The sequence below is a fragment of the Sander lucioperca genome, chromosome 16 (assembly GCF_008315115.2).
Source record: "Sander lucioperca isolate FBNREF2018 chromosome 16, SLUC_FBN_1.2, whole genome shotgun sequence".
Classification (NCBI taxonomy): Eukaryota; Metazoa; Chordata; class Actinopteri; order Perciformes; family Percidae; genus Sander; species Sander lucioperca.
The window spans coordinates 20,097,297-20,117,853 of NC_050188.1; the positions used below are offsets into that span (position 1 = coordinate 20,097,297).

Sequence of the window (20,557 nt, forward strand, 5' to 3'; positions counted from 1 at the left end):
TAAAAGTGATCTATATTCTGTAAAAATGTACAGTATATTTAGGATTGTGCCTACCCATTTAAAAGTCGTATTTGCTGAGTGTTGCAATTTACGCCTATATGACTAAAATAAACACATTTTTAAAAGTCCATTTAACTTGGGTGTTTGTACACATGTATTATGTTGTATTGTATATTGACAATCCACCTGTCCATGGGTGAACAAACGTGACACCCTTATAGGCCTACAGACTAATTGGTTGTTCAGTTCATGAATATGCTACAGATGACACAGTATTAGCTCTATAATTCCATGAATTACACATCTTTTTTAGAATCAACAGAAACCTCTGTCAATAGAGGATGAACTTCAACTGACGCTGAGGTGAGCTTAGGAGGGCACAGCTGGCACTCATGCACACACACACACACACACACACACACACACACACACACACACACACACACACACACAGAGTACTCGGTACAGAGTACATAATGATTGAATAGGTTAAAAAAATGTTTGGAGGAGCAATTATATATATAGCTAGAGGTAAATCGCTGCACAGAGAAATAACAGCTAACAGTGGTTAGCATTGAGTGCTGTGTCAAGCTAACTGGAGATGATGCTACAAACACCGGAAGTAAGGTACAATAAAATATTTTTTTTTACAAGAAAAGAAAGAAACATATTTATACACAGCGTATTACTTCCTCTTACTGTTTCCTCACTGTTTCCTCATACGAAGTATACGAAGTATGAGGAAAACAGTAAGAGGAAGTAATACGCTAATGTAAACGCTAATATTAATTACACTTTAAATTATGCCAGGTAAAGGGCATTTTAATATTAGTGACCTGGATGAATTCATCTTATTTTCAACGAATACGTTAGGTCAGAGATTGTATTCTATGTAAAGAACCTCACGCACTTAACATTTTAAATTAAAATATGTTTTTATTGGAAGTATTTCATTTGCATTTGTAGTGTTCATCAAACGTTAAGCGGTTCCCGTGATGCTTTTATTATGAAAGGTCTTACCGGAACCTCTATTATTTATGTGGGTGATTTGACACAGGTCACAAGCCCAACGTGGAGGAAAGGATGTGGGTAAACTGACATCTGCAAGCCAGAGGTTTGACTGGAAGACGACCGCAGTCAGGCTGACAAACAACGGCCTTAGCAACCTCGAAGAAACTCCAAATCATGTAACTTGTTTTGAAGGTAAACTCTAACAAGCTAATCTCGTACTTTCCTGAGAGAAATGTACTTTTGTAACTGTCGTGTACGTTATGTTCAAAGTATAGTGTTTGTTAGCGTTGTCGATAACTTCTCTTCCTTGCTCGCTTAACGTTATCAGTGAAGTCACACATTTAGTCGGCGCGGTGGTTTGGCAACGAAGATAATGTTGACGTAAAAATTAACTGTTTTGCTGAAAAGTTGAGATTTGCCATTATTATTGTTCTGAGTCACGTCTGCGCTAACCTGCATATGTAATGCGACGTTGATTAATAGCTTGCACCCTCTCTGCCGAGTGCCGACTAAAATAAATTGTAATCCTAACATATATGTGACAGACGAACTGTTGCTGAACTGTGTGTTTTGACTACAGCTATACTCGACTCCTAACACCTATGAAACCTCTTTCCTCATAAACTTAAAAAGATGTCCTAAAGATAAAAGCTAGATCACTAGAGGCCATACAGAGGCTGACATTTGATTCAATATTAAATATGCAGGACATTGAGTTTTACTTTGTGTTTTCAAGTAGAGCATTTTTTGCATCCCACCTGCCCAAGTGAAGCCAAAGAAGAGAATTTGGCAAAGTTCAAGTCTGTTGGGTATATATTTGGATGTGTGTTAGAGACGTTGTGATGAAAAAAAATCTGTCCAGCTTTTAAGCCTGTCATCCCTCATCACAGCCTGGCTCGTTGAAAACAGTTGCTGTCAGTATTGTATACAGTACACAATGTAAGCAGTAAAGAGGTGTTGAGAGGAGTCGGTGATCCTGTCTGGTCTTTTACAAAATGAAAAGGACAACCCGTTTTGGGGGGGGAGAGTGGTTTGTGTAACGTGTTACACTGGTGCTTGTTGGATATTTGTCCTTCTCTCTTGACCGGTTTATGAGGGAATGAGCTATGCATTGTACAATACGCTGTTCCACATTCCACATTAAACACAGAGAACACTGAAGTCTCTCTGATGTGCCACATACTGTAGTTAATATATATATCAAGCCTAGTTTGTGTCTATGTATAACCGTAACATAAAATTATAAATTTGCAACATAAATTGTTGGCCAATATTTTTCATTGCTCTCTTCTAAAGTCCTATTAGTGTAACAGGATGAAACATGCACCACTAATTGCAGCTTGGGAAGCAAACGCAAATCTTATCTCTCGCTCACATTTTTTTTTTTTTTTTTTTGTTTAATTCCCTCTTAGCCACAAAGAATTGGGGCAGGATTTAAGCTGCATATTAGGATCTCTGTCTCCAACTGCTCACATGGCTCCCCAGTAAGGCTATCAGATTCAGAGAGAGTGGAAGGTGTGATGGACAGCCAATAAAAGGGTTTTTTGTCTGCAAGCGTCTCCATTTTGTAACCTCAGGACTCCCGAGTCCTCTGGCCAGGGCCCAGACTGGAGTGAAAGGGCTGTGCTAAGGACTCACAGTGGAAACTGAGTTTCCTCTGAGTCTGTGTAGAGTCTGTACAGATTCTCACACAGTACTTTGCACACACTACTTTTATTTGAGAATGTTTTCTATGAAGCTATAGAGTCACACTGTTCCCAGAATTAACCATAGTTTTGCAGAATTAGGAAATCATTGTGCTCTGGTTTGAGGAAGGGAAAGCACTCTGTGTGTGTGTGTGTGTGTGTGTGTGTGTGTGTGTGTGTGTGTGTGTGTGTGTTTGCTCTTCAGTATTGCTGCTAAGCCTGTCTGGCACTGGCTGGTACTACTGTAAATGGCACTCTGCTCTAATATTGATGCAACACAATTATGTGATTACATTCAGTTCAGTGTCAACATAGCTACTTTTTACCGCAACCCTCTTTTAAATCCTGGCGTGCTAAGATGATCTGTCAGACCCAAACGTTGAAATGGCTGTCTACAAACCAAAGCTAATCCTATTTCTAAATCAGCAAAAAAGGGATCCGGACTTGTGCAAATATTCCACTCAGATAGCCAAAAGACTTACTACTTTTTTTTTTGGCTCAGTGGAAATTCTAAAATGAGGAACCCTTCAAAATGCCTGATTTTTAATCTGAGGGCTAAAACTAGTTAAAAACCACTCTGGTTTTTGATGTGTAATATTTCACGTAAAGATAATGAGCATGAGCTGGGAATGCTGTATACCAGGTTGTGTGTAATTCGTAACATTGCACAAGCTTAACTGAACATGTGTTTCATCAAAACAAACTTTTCCAGAAGATATTTTAGGGAGAGGGGAAGGGGGGGGGTGTTTCCTGAAAAAAAAAAAACTCCTCCTTATTTGAGATTGCTATGACTAAAACTGTACCACTGTAAGGAAGTTCTGTAAGGAAGTTCATCAGGTTAACACATCTCTCATTGGAGTGCATCAAAGACACAATGTATTCAGGACATTGCTGTACTGTAAGTCATAATTTAGCTTCTTCCATCTTTGCAAATTGTATTTGATGAGCATCTTAATGCAGCCCTGAGCATGCGATTATATTTATGATGTCGGTGTTGAGGTACTACTGCTCTACTGGAGCTGTGTTCTTGGGGTACTTTCAAATTTAGAGGCAAGCACTATCTTACTTAGTGTTTAGGTGAGTAACCACTTAACTGTGAATGGGTTTGTTATTTGATTAAACCTCATTCTAATGGGGAGAGCTTTGATTAAAGAGTGCAATCGTGTAAATCCCCTCCTGTCAGTGGTAGTTACTTGGTGCCATGTTTGGATTTTTCTCACAATACCTACACTTATCTTACATGTTATTTTATTTTTATTTTTAATGATCACGTTTTGTATGTAATTCTGTGTCTCTTTCTGTTCTCCAGAGGCTTGTGTCCTGTAGGGCACCCCGAAGCTCAGCCAGTCACTGTGCCGCCCTGGGCTTTCCGTCATGAGGGGACGTTGCTCTCGAAAACTTGGTGTGCTGGCCAAGGCTTGCTTCCTGCTCTGGGTGCTGTGGCTGGGCTACCTTCTGTTAGCGCGCTCCTCTTTCCCCTCCTCATCCTCTGTAGAGGAGGAAGATGAGGACCGCAATGTTCTGGTGAGACAGCTCGCCATAGAGACGAACGGAGCTGATGGGCAGCTGGCTAGGCCCCTCTACGTTAAGCCATCACCAGACAACAATGCGCTTGGGGAGTGGGGTCGGGCCACACACCTCAACCTCAGCCCTGAGGAAAAGAAACTCGAGCAGGACAGCGTGGAGCGCTATGCTATCAATATCTATGTCAGTGATAAGATTTCCCTCCATCGGCACATCCGTGATCACAGGATGAATGAGTGAGTAGAGCAAAAAGGCATCCTAAACAGGAATGACCCATTAGTCACAAAGTGAGACTAACTTGACTTCACTAATTCTTTTTTTATTGCTTGCTATTTTCTTTGAGGTTCTAGCCAAAACATATACAGTATGTATCTCTGGCATTGAAAACTGCATTGACCTGATAGCTATGCTACAATAGCCTGGTTGACACCAGACCCTTCTCAGTTGTAACTGAGAGTGGGTCTGGGGAAGGTTCATTCACAGCCCATTTCCAAAGGGGCGTCACCAACGGACGCCGCTCAAATGCCTCTGGGCGCAATTGGATAGTCCTTCAACCAATCAGACCAACGATCCGCTGCGCTATCATCATCGTTTAAAGCCCGTCTCAACGGTTGTGATTGGTGCCTCGATTTGGAAACATTGGAAATGGGCTTGAATGGGCTCTTGGCCAGACGGACTTGCAGAGCAAATCTCAAATTTCCTGGAAGTTCGTCAGGGTTTTCCCAGGCTAATGCTACAACTGTGTCAGGGATAAATAACTCAATAGAGATTAGGTTGAGCTCTTTAATGGGGTCAGTTTTCTACTGGCAGTTAGAAACAAGGATGAAAGCTGCCAGGATGCATTGTAGGGCTTACTGAAGCTGGTGTAAGCAGCTCCCTGCCTGAACGGATCCATCTAGAGTTGTTGTGCACAGCTATTCTCAGCTCAGCCTTTGTGATGATGACACACAGAGTATGATGTCTTTTATTAATAGCCTCTTCTTTCGCTTTTACCTTATCCCTTACCATCACCCATCCTACTGAAACCCAGTTGTGGTATCCATCAGTGTGATGAATCATTTTTGTAAAAGCCATGTATTTGTTTTATATGGCCTGGAGTGTCCCAGACTCCCGGTTAAGCGTATATTCTATATTCTCTTAAGCGGGCCAATGATTACATCTAAGGATACATTCTTAAAAATGTCATAAAAAAGTCATTAAACATGTCATGCTAAATCTTCTAAATTGGGCTTAAAACTTAATCAATGTTGCCCCGGTGAAACTGGAATAAACCATGTTTACCAGTGTGACGCCTGCATATCCAAAGATAAGACTGATAAGATGCTTTGAGCTTGTCACAAGGCTTAGGAAACTGCCATTAAGGTTGAAAGTCAAACTCTGCTTAATGCAAGGAAAACGTTCAAACAAGAGATATTTATCCAGCATAATCATTCCGTGTCAGCATTTTGTGGAGATTTTAAAACAGAAGTCACAACACTGTACAGACTGTCTCTTTTATGACAGTGCATGATGGGTATTTGCCCTGGCAGAATGACATATTTGACAAGTGTACAATTGATAAGACACAGTGAGGAATGCGTAAGCAGGGATAAAGTGGTGTGCAGTTTTAGTGTGCTTGTGCGCTATGACGGAGGTGCACAAGTTTTTTCATTCCACAGGAAATATTACAATAAACATAAAGGGCATTTTTTTTTTTTTTTTTTTAACATTTTCACCCCAACCCCAGGTCCCACATAGAGTTTGCAAGAATAAAAGTGGGAATAATTTGTACACTCACATATGTCTGTACACATAATGCAATTAGAAGAATATATAGGTCACATGTATACACATATATGTATATTTATACATATAATTAATTATTATTATATTATATTATTATTGATAATTAATAATAAAATATAAATAAATACAAGAAAAAAGGGGGGGAAACAAAGTGAAAATGAAACAAGAAATTTCTCTCTTGCCGTTAAAGCACAGCGGAAATGGTAACCCACAAGGAATGCAAATCGGTGGCACTATAGATCATATATTGCATGAACATATTCTATTCAGAAGCGTACGTATTTGTTTTGTGGATGATATGTCAGCTAGTTTTACTTAAATAGTGGGAGGAATAACATGTTTTATAACTATACACAAGTAGCTAAGGTGTAAATGATCTGCATAGAACTGCTTGTCAGTCATTATGGGCTATTATATATGAAGTGAGATTTGTGGATTGCATCCTTCACATATATCAGTTAACGGATGGTGAATCCGTCAAGCTGTCCCAATTGTGCTTCGGTTTCTGTTTGGCTTTATGCCTAGCAACATTGTAAGCAAATGTGTACATGTGTAATTTATTTTTAGGTGGTGTGTATATGCTTGTTGTAGTCCTGCACCTACTCCATACTTACATCAGTTTCCGCCTAGGAGCAGGTTTTGTGGCAGAGTAACTTTACACTGCTCTCTCCCAGCATGAAACTGTGAACACAGTGCTTTTGAAGGAAGGGAAATTAGCTTATATGATTGGTCGTACGTAAACCATTTGTTCTAATCCCAACCCACTTCCATCAGTGTCATAGTTGTAAAACTATCAGAAGTCATTGAGCCCGTGCCATTGGTTACACTCTCAGCATTGTACGCCACTGATTGATAAAGATTTTCTGAAAAACACAGTTTGCAATGTTTTCTCTCTCTCATGACTCCTTTTGTTCTCGTTCCCTCAAGTTGTTTACAGCAGGGGTCGGCAACCTTTTTAATATGAAGTGCCATTTTAAAATGTTCTTGTTAATCAGTGTGCCATATCTGCATTAAGCCTGCCGTCATCTACCGAGCCCGCTCGGACGGTGTGATCTTTCGTGCTGCATTCTGTGAAGAAGGCAACGAGTACTAGCCAATCAGAGGCAGAGTAAGGCGGGTCTTCACGGAATGCAGATGGGGAAAAAGTCAATCAAACTAGCGTAAATAACGGACTGTGCTCCTGCCAATGACTGTGAAAGAGTTTATTTGGCATGCGGATTGGAACATTTCCAAAAAACTCTCTTGCACACTTATTGCTAGTGTGCCAATGGTTGAGCTACGGGGTGCCAATGGTGGCACGCATGCCTAAGGTTGCTGATCCCTGGTTTACAGTTTTTCACTTTGATTTTCATCCAGTGTTGCCCTGTTCCCCTCTCCCTATTCTGGTCTTTTCGTCTCTGTTTGCTCAAGTTTCTGTGGTCTCTCCCAGAGCACTGCTGTGGTATGTTGCTCACTGGTGTGATACCCTCCCCACCCCCATTCATATTTCTGCAGCTCTTTTTATTGTTTTAATGACTGCCATCTGGATTAAGACCAGATACCTCCTCCTACCACAATAGTTGCTGAAGCTGCTCTGGCCATAGGAAAAAAATAAATAATTTCTTTATGAGTTTGTTCAGGATGCTGTTTATTTTATTTTATTTTTATAAATATGTACTGTACATGTTTACTGTTGCTTATGTCAACTCTCTCTCTTCCCCCACACCTCCTTCCCACACACACACAAAAACATACTTCAGATGCCGAAGTAAGAAGTTTGACTACCGGCGTTTACCCACAACCTCTGTGATCATAGCCTTCTACAACGAGGCCTGGTCCACTCTGCTGAGGACTATTCACAGTGTCCTGGAGACCACGCCTGCCATCCTGTTGAAAGAGATCATCCTCATTGATGACTACAGTGACCGAGGTCTGACACTGAACACTGATAAATAAACCAATGTGGGTTTTCTTTTGTCTGTAAAAAAAAAAAAACCCCGACAGAAAACAAAAGTCTTTTAAGCTCAGAAACAAAGAACACTGACAGCCTTGGCCTAGTTTAGTAAAGCGGACAAACCTAACCTCAGTTGTGCTTTAATTTCTCCACATTGACGGCTAACAAGACAGCGAGTTAGGACTCTGCTATATATAGAAAAAAAGATGCTATCTATGGAGCAGTGAATAGATAATGCCTTCAGATTATATCTGAAAGCATTTAGAAAAACAGCCTCAGAAACTAGTCTGGACACATTTCTTTAATGATGAAATAAGGTAGTGAGTTACTTGAAGGTATACTGAAAGTGGTCTGCTTTGTTTGTGGCAAAGTAATGCCACAAACATTCATGTTGGTCTCCCTGCTTCCCTGCTCCAGCCCCTGCTCTTCTCATTCTTAGTGTGTGTGTGTGTGTGTGTGTGTGTGTGTGTGTGTGTTAATAGGAGGTTTCTTTTAATGGCAGGCTCTTATTTTCTTTTTTAATTGAAATACAAGAAGGGAAAACAAGAAGTATTTGCATATCATTAAGTCTTGAATATAGCTGCACAGCGTCAGCCTCTTTGTGACACAGGTATGAATACCAGTATGAATTGTATGACAAAATAGTCTCAACTCAAAGGTCAACTTAATAGCTTTTCTCAGCTTTAAACCGCATCTCACAGCCTCCCATCAGCAAACTCTGTGAAGGATACTACTTTGTCTTAGAAACTAGATATAGGAGTAGCTTGATGTCTGTCTTAATGGAATTGGTATTCGGTCCCAGCTAGTCTAGTCTGTGTGTATCGGAGACATTACACCATATGGTTACTTCAGTGTGCACTGAGCTGCTATGACATAATTTCCTTTCCCTGACCACTCTGACCAAATGGAATGCTAGACATGCCACTCCCCAACCAGAACGGTTACTGCAGACAGCAACTGGAGGACTGACCGCTTTCTCTCAGGTTTCCAATTCGATTTAACAGGGTCTAGCATACCAAGCCTTGTATTGAATTCAATTAAACCATAAAAGCTGCGTCAATGCCACTCACCTGATATTGGAACTTAGCTAACTGAGAAAAGTGTTTTATTTAAGTAGCTATTCACTCGTTAGCAAATAACGGTTAAACCGGCATTAACCAATATTTTCATGTATCATATCTTCACATAATGTTATATTAACATTGAATCAAATGACTTAACGCACAAGATTGAGCGTATTGTTCACCATAACAAGCTTTTATAAGCCACTGATTTGGCAGTAGCTGTGTATCTCTCCACGTTTTTGCCATTTGTCTGTCCTCTAGTGGCTAAAAATTGATTTAAGGCAGCTTTAAAGAAAAAGAAGTTACATGTAGGACAACGAAATAACATAACTTAAATGTTAAAAATGATGGTTATGTGTGTGCCTTTGTGTCTGTTATTAAAAAAAATAGGCTACCTGAAATCCCAACTGGCTGACTACATGAGTACTCTGGAACGTGTGCGGCTCATCCGCACCAACAAAAGGGAGGGTCTGGTCCGGGCACGTCTCATTGGTGCCACCTATGCTACAGGGGAAGTACTGACATTTCTTGATTGCCACTGTGAGTGTGTCCCTGGCTGGATTGAGCCTCTGCTGGAAAGGTGGGTTCACCAAATTGATGAGTAAGAGCTTTCTGAAAATCTTTTGTCTATGTAGTCAACCTGACTAGAAATGTAAACTATAACCAAACACTAATCCAGAGTTTAATATTTTTTTCCCCTCGCCCTGTTTTCTGCATGTTATTGCTTTGTGTTTAGGATTGGTGAGAATGCCAGTATCATTGTGTGCCCTGTGATTGACACCATTGACTGGAACACCTTCGAGTTTTACATGCAAACGGATGAGCCGATGATCGGAGGTTTTGACTGGAGACTCACCTTTCAGTGGCACTCAGTCCCCGAAGTGGAACGCAAGAGGCGCAAGTCACGCATTTACCCAATCAGGTGACCGTATGATACGATAAGGTCTACTCTCATGTAGGGGAGGGGGGGAAAATCGATACAGCATAGTATCGCAATATTTTCCGTGGCAATACTGTATCAATACACAGATGCCAAGTATCCATCTATTATTATATAAGTGTTGGTCAGTTTGTCTGCTTGACAATCTGATTTTGCAGCAATAAAATTGAAGTGAGATGAACAAATGGAGACATTTATCTTTTTAGACAAAACAGACCTTTCAGGGACATAATTTGAAAAAAGGTAATAAATTGCAATATATCGCAGAATATTGTAATATGTTGAAAATTGCAATAATATTGTACTGTGGCATAAGTATCGTGATGATATCGTATCGTGAGGCCTCTGGTGATTCCCACCCCTACTCTCATGGGAGATCACTTTATCAGATACTACTGTGGAGCTCTGCTCTCAAAAATGTAATACACCTCTCACTGCTGCTAATTTGTCACTGCACGTGTTATATTACTGTATGACTTTCTTTCTATTTTCACTTCTATACACCCTAAGAATGTTTGACTGATCTTTGAAACAATGGGATCACTAAATCAGCTCAATTAGGGAAATCTATTTAGATCTGTTGATTTTAACAAGTCCATTCTGAAAACACGCTGTAGCCTACTGTAATTATCAATCCTCCTTTTAGTTCCGTCTTTGCTATCGGAAAGCAACGTAAACTCTCATACAATCCATTGCATTTTTTTTTTTTTTTTAGGTCACCCTGCCTCAAGTTGAAGCTGCTGCTACTTTTAAAGAGCACCTTCACACAAAATCTTGTTTGGAGGAAAGGCATCGCTGCACTGCCTTCTATGGGTTGAAAGATTAAAGTCTGTTGGCACTTTGTGTGATCTGTTGTGCTTGTGATCGCACTTATTCATTCATTCAACTTTTCACTGTACAGGGTGTGGGCAGGATGATTATTAGCTTAGGTATAGTTACTCTTTAAAGGCTTCTTTTAATAAGGTGGTTCACATCTTCTAAAGGTGGTGTATTAGACAGTTGAATAACTCAATTTGCATTGGGTTAAACAAAAAAGGTTAAATTATTTCTGTGGAAGGGGATGGGAACATAGGATTGAAAATGTATGTTAACGTTACCTTATTTTCACTGTTTCACCCAGGTCTCCGACAATGGCAGGTGGATTATTTGCTGTAAGCAAGGCCTACTTTGAGCATCTGGGCACATATGACATGGGCATGGAGGTGTGGGGAGGAGAAAACCTGGAGCTCTCCTTCAGAGTGAGTTCAATTCTTCTTCAGTAAGGACCTCAGAGTCATACTTTGCCATTGCTTTACCACTTAGCAACATGAGAACAGAGTATGGCTTTTAAACAATGTGGGTCGCTAATCTAGCTTGCTTTGTTACTAAAAACTCAGAACATCCATTGACTCAGCTTGTTTGTTACTGGGATAAAGAGCAGACCGAAACATCAGTGAGGTTGATTGACACTTCATTTCCAAAGAGAATCTCATCATTTGATTCATCCATCTAACAGCTGACAGTCAGTGGGTAGTTGGTGTGAGAGAGACACATGTCAGTGTCAGATCACAGTCAGCCATGGCATCTGACACTGCACCTTGATATTGGCTGATACCTTGTTGTGATACGTTGGTGTCGCTTTACACTTGTTTGCTTCAATCAAATTGGCCCAGATTTTAGGCTATGTTTGAGTTTGTAGAAGGAGCATGCAAAGGTAGGCAATGTAAATTGTTTGTGCATGATATATAGTGCGTATGTGGTTTCGGTGTGAAGACGGATGGGCTGTTCCCCTGAGTGATGTGTTATGCATGTGGAAATAAAAATGCCTCTCACTGGGACTTTTTGCCATACATAATTTATGTTTAGTGAATTGGTTTTCAACCCAGAGTGCTAAAAAAAATATGGTGCGAAGTAAAACGCACAGTGCATTAAGATGGAAGGAACTGTCATGTAATGGCTGTTTGGCTATGGATATATGATAATAATTTTGCCTTGTGTTATTGGAACATAGATCAGCCAAGTATTAAGATATACTGGCTTAACAACCTTTCATTCTTTAGGGTTTTTTTTCTTCTTTTTTCTCCATGGTGGAAGATCAAGCAATTATACAATGCATATGTATACCATAAATCCAAGGTGTGTTCAAATGCAGCCTCATGAGAGCCATGACTCAAGAAGCAGGGGTTGAATTTTCATGAGGTTGAAGGTAAAGAGCTGTGTTTGTCGTTCGTCGTTCAGTAAGGATTTCTAGCATTGCATCAGTCACCACAATCAACACCCATCTAGCTGGCCTATTGCAAATGACAACTTGCTGCTTACAAATTACCTGCTAGTTTATTGGCAGGTAAGTCAAACTTGAAGGACACACAAAGTAATAATTACCAGCAGTACATTCATGTGCCAAAGTTCACCAGTTCTCAACACATGGTGGACAATAGACATTGTACTACTTGGTTAATGATAACCATATCCGTGTAACCACGTACAGTATATGCTGCTATCAATAAAATCCTATATGATATGCCATGTGTTTAACCCCGTCAGGTGTGGCAGTGCGGAGGCAGCCTGGAGATTCACCCCTGCTCTCATGTGGGCCATGTGTTCCCTAAAAAGGCCCCTTATGCACGGCCCAACTTTCTCCAGAACACCGTACGAGCTGCAGAGGTTTGGATGGACTCTTATAAACAGCACTTCTACAACAGGAATCCCCCAGCCAAAAAGGTAGGACAGTTACAAATTAAAGGAAGCAAGTTTTTTTAAACAGTATAGCTAGCTTGACATGTTGCTGTGATGCCATGTTAAGGAATGCAAGAAGGTGACCTTAGAATACTCTCTGAATCACATTTGGACAAATAGATTCTCTAGGCGCTGAGCTCGGTCTTCTTACAGGCTCGTTTTTCATTCAACTGCTAGTAAATTGAAACCCTGCAGTGATGCAGTGTTACACCTAGCAGCACCATGTTAATAGGGTACAGAGTGGCTAACCTTTGATGTTAGATCTGAAAGTTCTATCTGATAAAATTCACCTGTCTAGGTGTCAACATATGATGCAACGCTGTCTGTCTCACTGGGTCAGGCATATGTGTGAGACAACGTGCACAAGTGTGCATGTGGCTCGTGTGCCTCTCAGGTTCTGAGTATTGGGAACCATCAAAAATTCATGTATCTCAGTTTCACCTATCTGAAAAAAAGTACATTATTAATGTCAGGGATCTTTGATCAAACAATAAATTACCTGGTCAGGGGGAGATTGAACACAGCACTGCCAGACCAGATCACCAGCTCCAAGTATATTATGCTGCTGTCATAATGTGTTAACAGACTGCAGAGCTACAGACAATGGTATAGGTTTGGAATAGTACTCAATTCTTTTTCATTAAGCACATTTAGGGACTGATATTGATTTGATATTCAGGTTTTTAATGAATATTTGTATCCTGGATTTGGAGATTTATTGTAGAATGATTTTGAGTTTTCAGAAAGGATTAAAAATTGTTTTTATTTGTTTATATATTTGAGAAACTGCATTCCTCCATTGTTTATCCCAGGAGTATGTTCTGTGTGTTCTGACCTTGAAATGTTTGAAAAGTTTGTGACTGAAATAGTTTAGTGTATATCTATGAGACCATGTAGTTACATTGCACCCTCAGACAGTGCAAAGGTGTAAAGGTGTGTGAATGTTCTGGACTTTGAATTGCTTAAGGTAAGCAATTCCCCACCTCAGCAAACACAGCTGTCTGATAAATGTACATGTGTTGCGACCAATCCCCTGCTAGTTGGGTTTCCTGGTCGGTCATCTCCAGGATGTAAATATTTACTTTAACTACTGTAACTGTTTAGTTTTAGCATCATACAATGTCACTAGTGCTATATAATAATGAATACAATCAAGATCAAGAGATGTTGTAAGGTGTGTCCTTAATAAACTTTGGCATCCTCTCCTGCCCTTTCACTGCTAGTGAAAGATGGCTTATTCATTGTTTGCTTACTTTCTAGGAGACCTATGGGGATATCTCAGAGCGGCTGCTGCTGAGGGACAGGCTGAAATGCAACAGTTTTGACTGGTATCTGAAGAATATCTACCCTGAACTACATGTACCTGAGGACAGGGAGGGCTGGCATGGGGCTGTGAGTGTCTACTATAGCCGTATCTGTATTCCATTATTTGTCCTGCTGCAGTCAAAGTGGAGCATCAGTGTTTCATTAACACTCATCCCAGATCTTATGCTGAGTTGCACCAGCGTAGTCACTGTTGTCAAAAAGAAATGGCATTGCAGTAAAAGTTGTGCCTTGCTTTTTTTCATTCCATTTATTTTGAGTCTGAAACCAGGTGTTAGGCTGGGGCAGGATATGGGGAAATCCTGTTGAAAGTGAGAAGTCTAAATGAAGACAAACAAAGGCTTTGAAACGCAAGACTTGGGCTGAAGACCAAAATAATCCACCTGGTGGATTATTCCATTGTAAAATGCTTTGCACATAATTCTTGGTTGGCTAAATGTTAAATTTTTTAAAACAATAAAATTTCAGCCACCACGATACAACCATTGTGTCTGAAGGAAAAATTGAAATTCATAAAGGATATCTTTGAGATCCAAAAATCTCCCACCTTCCCATGCTTCCATAACAAACCAGAAAATATGGCATTTTCTCAGAAGAAGAAATATTGACATTTTGATAGGAAGGCATGAGCAAGGGAAAATGGGTCTATTTCATGTTAATTGCTTAATAGGTGTGCGTTTATGTGAAAATTAGCAAACAGCTTTAGTTTTCAAAAATGCAATTTCAGTGGACTGCATCTAGCAGCTTCAGTGGTGCTGTTCTGTATGTGACCTTTCAGTCTGACCTGCCTGCAAAGAAATAAAACTCCTCACAGAAATCAATAAAGCACAGCATTTAAATTTGTATTGATATTTATTGTCCTGCCAGGTGCGTAGCTCAGGGATACACTCCGAGTGTCTGGACTACAACTCCCCAGAGCACAGTCCCACAGGTGCCCACCTTTCTCTGTTTGGCTGCCACGGCCAGGGAGGCAACCAGGTACATTAAGCATTTCACACCTCGTTTATTCTGTCTTTCTTCCTCCCTCTCATGCACGTATTCTCTCTTGTCACCATCTCACAACTTCTCTTGGCCCAGTGGGAGATGTATCTTAAAATGTCAATGCTTTCTGCTAACCCCTAAAACGAGCTGCCACAGTTGATTCACACCAGAAAATTGCTCTCTGCCGGTGTGTCCAGCATGACTTGAATTTAATGATAGGGAAAAACTGAGTTTGGAATGGTATCCACATATACCCAAAAATATCATGCACTTGAATCACAGGTGCTTTTATACTGCATGCCTGCCAACTCCAGTGATGGATGGTTTAGCAAGCAGCAGATTATTTGTCTGTGAGGATGTATATTTAATGTTGGAGTCAGACAATAGGCAGGGCTCCTTTCTGTGAATCTCCAACCTGCTCGATATCTCTGATTACCCCACTGATGCACTGCATCAGGTGTCCCCTGTCACAAAAAGCACCATTTGTGACTGAAAATAAATGGCTCCCCACTGAAACAAAAACCTTGAGGGCCCTTCACCACCTCCCTCCTGCTCCCCCTTCCCTGGCCCACACTAGAACCACGTTCCATTTAAAAGATACATGAGCCTCGCTGGCAGAATGAATGGCACAGCCTGGGTAAATAAGTTTGAAGCCGGACACAGGGGCCTAGAGTGAGTCTTTTATTAGAAACTACCATTATGGGCCCCGATGCACCTGAAAGATGTATGAGATGTAAAGAGAAGGATGGGGAAGTATGAAGATTGATTACCTGACCCTCTGTTTGACGGGTAGCCCAGGGAGTGTTGCATCTTTCGTCGCGATGGGCCAGGATGTTGAAATGACACCAGAGAGGGGAGAGTTGGGTTTGTGTTCACGTCTGGTTGATTGAGAGGGCCAAGGCCCTGTCTTTACTGATGAGATCCTTTGACACAAACGCAGACACGCCATGCAATAGGGGCTTAGCCAGGACTTGATCCCACAACAGCGTAAGAGGAAAACATCCTGTAATCCTAGTAGGAAAAAACATGCCAAACTGCACTATTGTGCTTGTTGAAAGGCTTTCTTAATAAAGCAGAGAGATTAAGGTAGAAAGCAAGATGTACCAAAACGATTGGAAAGGAGGCCGAGCCGTGTTTCACTCTCAGTCACTGCTGTTTTTACAGTTGTGGTGTTTCTTTCTAATATCAATCAGACAGTTGCAGCTGATTCAGAACGCTGCTGCTCGAGTCCTCACTAAGACCAAGAAAGTGGATCACATCACTCCAGTTCTGAAGTCTTTACACTGGCTTCCTGTGCCTCCAAAAGAATTGATTTCAAAATACTTCTGCTGGTTTATAAATCACAAAATGGTTTAGGGCCAAAATACATATCTGATCTGCTAGCAAACTATGAACCACCCAGACCTCTCAGGTCGTCTGGGACAGGTCTGCTTGCCGTCCCCAGACTCAGAACTAAACAGGGGGAAGCAGCGTTCAGTTTTTATGCTCCACATATCTGGAACAAACTTCCAAGATAACTGCAGGTCCGCCGCAACTCTCAGTTCTTTTAAATCAAGGCTGAAGACCTTTTCTTTGTGATGTTGCCTTTCTTTAATTTCTTGTACTGCGCTGTGGATTTTATTCTCGTATTTTATCTGTTTTTAATTTTGTATTCATTTCTAACTGCTCTTTCATGTTTTATGTAAAGCATTTTGAATTGCCCTGTTGCTGAAATGTACTATATAAATTAGGGCTGCCGCCTCTTAGTCGATTAGTCGACTAATCGGTCGTTTTGGTCTTAGTCGACTAAGATTTCTTTAGTTGATGAGTCATTTTTTATGCTTATTCATGCTTAATTACTCATTTCCAAGAAACTTATGAGCACATTTCTGGTAAACACAAGATTTAAAGTGGTGCTTTTGCAGGATTAATTGTGGAGAAAGTCAGTTTTACAGATGGTTAATTAACTACATTTATATTGTGCTTTTCTAGTCTTAACCACCTCTCAAAGAGCACAGCTCTGTCGATTACATCAACTAATCGATTAATCGACAAAATCATATAAGTGTTAGTCGACTAAGAATTTCTTTAGTCGAGGACAGCCCTAATATAAATAAAGCTACCTTGCCTTGCCTTGCCTTTCCAAAGTAATTTCCATTTCATGGCAAAGACAAACATTCACGCCGTATACACAGAGCAAATAATCACATAACCTGGTCTTTCTTCCGCTTCAGTACTTTGAATACACAAGTCAAAAGGAGATCCGTTTCAACTCAGTGACAGAGCTGTGTGCTGAAGTACCTGAGGGACAGACCTCCATCGGTATGAGGCACTGCCCTAGTGATGGAGAGCTTAGGCCACCCAGTATCACCTGGGACTTCAGAAAGGTAGGGGTTCACATACAAGCAAAATCCAAGTACCCATTATTCCAATAGACTAATTTTCACCTTTTCACCCATTTTCTCCTTAAAACCTTTCAGGATGGGACAATCTACCATCCTCAGTCAGACATGTGTGTGAGCGCCTACCGCACACCAGAGGGCCGCACAGACACCCAGATGAGGCGGTGTACCCCGGGAGACAAAAATCAGCAGTGGAAGTTTGAGTGGTAGGAGGAAGAAGAAAGAATGTAGCATTGAACCACAAGTGACCTTCTTTTACCATAGTGCAATTACTACAGTGGGTGTTTCTCTCCAAGCTGCTCTCCATTTGAATGGGAAATGGCGAGCGAATGAAAGGTGGTGAAAGAGTCACTTTAAGCCAATGAACCACCCAGTTCAGAGCTTTTATACCCATGTGAATGACTGAATTAATGCAGATTGCAGCGGAGTGAATGAGGATTGCAAGGCCAGGTTTATTTGATCTTTTTAAGCAGGCCGGCTGAACTTGGGACTTTTACTTTCTTGGCGCTTTCATCCAAGCACCTCTGCAACAAAAATGGAGTCCAGCGCACATCTGTCATTATTGTCATGTGTTCTTGTCATCTAATGCAACAACTTGAAAACAGTGAAACTGATTTGACTGTCCAGCGCATAAAAAAAAAAAGTGCCTTTTGAAAGAGATTGAAGCCTTTCCTAGAAAATCATGCTGCACTACAAAATGTTACCTTGATGTGCAATTTAATATTCATTATTATTATTGTTAAAATCCTCATGCTTGTTTGTTTGAGTTGTCAAAAAAAGAAGCAATTTTAAAGACGGGCTGCTCAAAGAAGACGTGCCAGGAATGAAATGTCAGCAGCATTTTTTCCCAAACCAGCTACTTCCAAACATGCTCCATCATGTAAGAGGAAAACGGGGAGAGTGCTGCCGTCATGCTAGACTGCTTTTCTATTCTATGTTGTATCTGTGGAGCCAGTTTCATGGTAAAATGCTGCCTGAACAAGACGTGATGTATTGATTAAGCATTTCTACGAAGTGCAATTTGCCCCAGAGAGCTTTGTGAGTTGACAGGAACGTTTTAATCTATTCTTCCCTGTTGTGTTGAAATTATGAATACCCTCTAAACCCATCTGTCACTGTACCTTTTAAAAGGTTGTCATCCTTAAAGAACATGTTAGTGCCGAACTGAAATGTGCCAGCTGATGTCAAACGTATTTAGAAATGTGTTTAAATGCAAAAACCTAAAACGACACTGGCTTGATGCACTTGATTTTATTGACACAAAAAGCCTTAAAGGGAGCACCTGTTTTATTTAGTCCTCAAACTTGACAGTGCCAGAATGTTTTCTTAAGACTCCTGTGTGTAAACCGTACTTGAAGCAGCATAAAAAAAACCCACTGAAGACCTGTTGGTGTTTCTACTGGGATTCAGTGACCAAGAGATGCAGTGTACCTGTTGTTGAAATGTTTGTTGAATAGCAGCTGTATTTGCAGAAGCAATGCTGAGCAATGTTTGGTGTCTGTTAGAGGTGCACGATTCAGAAAATGTCACGATTCGATTCGATATCGATTTTCAGGCTCAAGATTCGATTCAAAATCGATTTTTGATTCAAAACGATTCTCGATTTAAAAAAAACGATTCACAGTATGTAAATGTCGTTACTTTTCCCATGTGATTGCAGTAGACATACAATTAAAAAAAAATTAATTGATTTTTGGAATTCTATGAATCGATTTTGAATCGGTAGAGCTTGAATCGCGATTCAAATGTGAATCGATTTTTTTTTTTGCACACCCCTAGTATCTGTGGTCCTTTTAAATCATGATATGAGATATTCATATTAGTTGATGGATACAGTAGGTAAAGATGTAAAAATGACTCCTGTTTTGTGTTGCCTTTTGTAAATAATGTTTGGTTCAAGGGACCAGAGTGGGACAGTGCTGTCGTAAAGCACCTTTTTAAAACTACTGATAATGCAAAAGGGATGGTGACGATGATGATAATTACTTGATATGAAGAAGAGGGTGAGTGAAATGGGATGGATGTTTCAATGATTAAAGCTGCCAGGGTGATTGAAAAAATAAAAAACTAACCACAGATGCACATTGTCATTTTCTTTGTTTCTATCTCAGCTCTCCACATGGTATATTGGATAGTTAAACTGTCAGTAATGCCACAGCAAAAGCTTTTATCTTATTTATTTTTGTACTGTTTGCTGGGGTAAGCAATGCCACATCCAGCAAAAGAGAAAACTGAGCAGAAGCAGGTTCCTTAACTGTGCCTTTGCATTTACTGAACATGTGCCACAGCATTGCACCCCCTTTTTCCCTACTCACATGGATTACAGTATTCAGTCATTTGGCACCACCTACTGGTAGGAAAGCAAATAACACTGACTACTAATGGCAGGCCACAGTCTGTAGAATGGCCACAGGGTCAAGGTTAGAGGAGGAATTCAAATTGGTGATAGTGGAAACCACTGAGGCCATCCTTTCCATGCTGCTACAGCTGTAGGATCTGCTTGCAGCTGTGGGAAGTTCATCTTCTCCATCTACTTTTCTCAGGATTTTATTCTCGTATTTTATCTGTTTTTAACCCAGGTGCCCTTCCCCTTTCACACATGGAATCTGTAAAACTGTTGGCTTCATCTATCTGATTAGGTACTGGCCTCTTATAAAATATTGCAGGACCTAACGCAACATGGAACTGGTTAATTCCGCTGTAGCTAGTGTCATTCACATTCATTGAAGCCTTTGATTGCTAATGACAGCTTGGCGGTATTTTGGCTCCAATACCTTTGTGCTTGTCATAGTTATTTTCTTTTCAGGATAGATTTAATGCTTTGACAACTTTAGGCTGTGCTGTGTTTGTATTTCTGGCCTTTCGTCCATTTGCCCAATGTGACTGTAACACTCTAATTGTTACTGTTTGAAGGAGGCAAGCAGAGTCATCAACACACAACCGACATGAGGTGTGACAGACCGCATCAACTAGTTTCCTATTGTGTCAGAAAAAAAGTTAATGAAGGACTTGGTTCAATGTAATGATCACGTCATGCGTGACTAAGGCTGGTCCAGTAAATTCTTCTAAATAGCCCTTTCACTGCCTAAGTTGGTTTACGTTTCCATTATGAACAATTTCTCTTTTTTTATTAGACATAGGAATATTACGTAAAAATAAAAGCAAAATGTATTTTTTGTTTGTTTTTTTGTCCATGCCAGACATATACCAGCTTG

General features: G+C 40.5%; 1 protein-coding gene across 2 annotated transcripts; it reads left to right on the forward strand.

Moving 5' to 3' along the window:
- Positions 1 to 487: 487 nt before the first annotated feature.
- On the forward strand, positions 488 to 18,715 carry poc1bl (POC1 centriolar protein homolog B (Chlamydomonas), like). 2 transcript variants are annotated; one of them, XM_031323172.2, is made up of 12 exons: positions 488 to 627; positions 1,058 to 1,203; positions 4,006 to 4,456; positions 7,745 to 7,914; positions 9,393 to 9,582; positions 9,739 to 9,924; positions 11,063 to 11,180; positions 12,466 to 12,642; positions 13,918 to 14,049; positions 14,848 to 14,958; positions 17,175 to 17,327; positions 17,421 to 18,715. In XM_031323172.2, exons 3-12 carry the CDS (start codon positions 4,071 to 4,073, stop codon positions 17,550 to 17,552), a joined length of 1,755 nt encoding a protein of 584 aa, XP_031179032.1. In that variant the 5' UTR covers positions 488 to 627; positions 1,058 to 1,203; positions 4,006 to 4,070; the 3' UTR covers positions 17,553 to 18,715. The 2 variants fall into 2 exon arrangements, with proteins under 2 accessions (XP_031179032.1, XP_031179033.1); XM_031323173.2 differs by lacking the exon at positions 488 to 627 and having other exon boundaries at positions 1,039 to 1,203.
- The last annotated feature ends 1,842 nt before the right edge of the window (positions 18,716 to 20,557 follow it).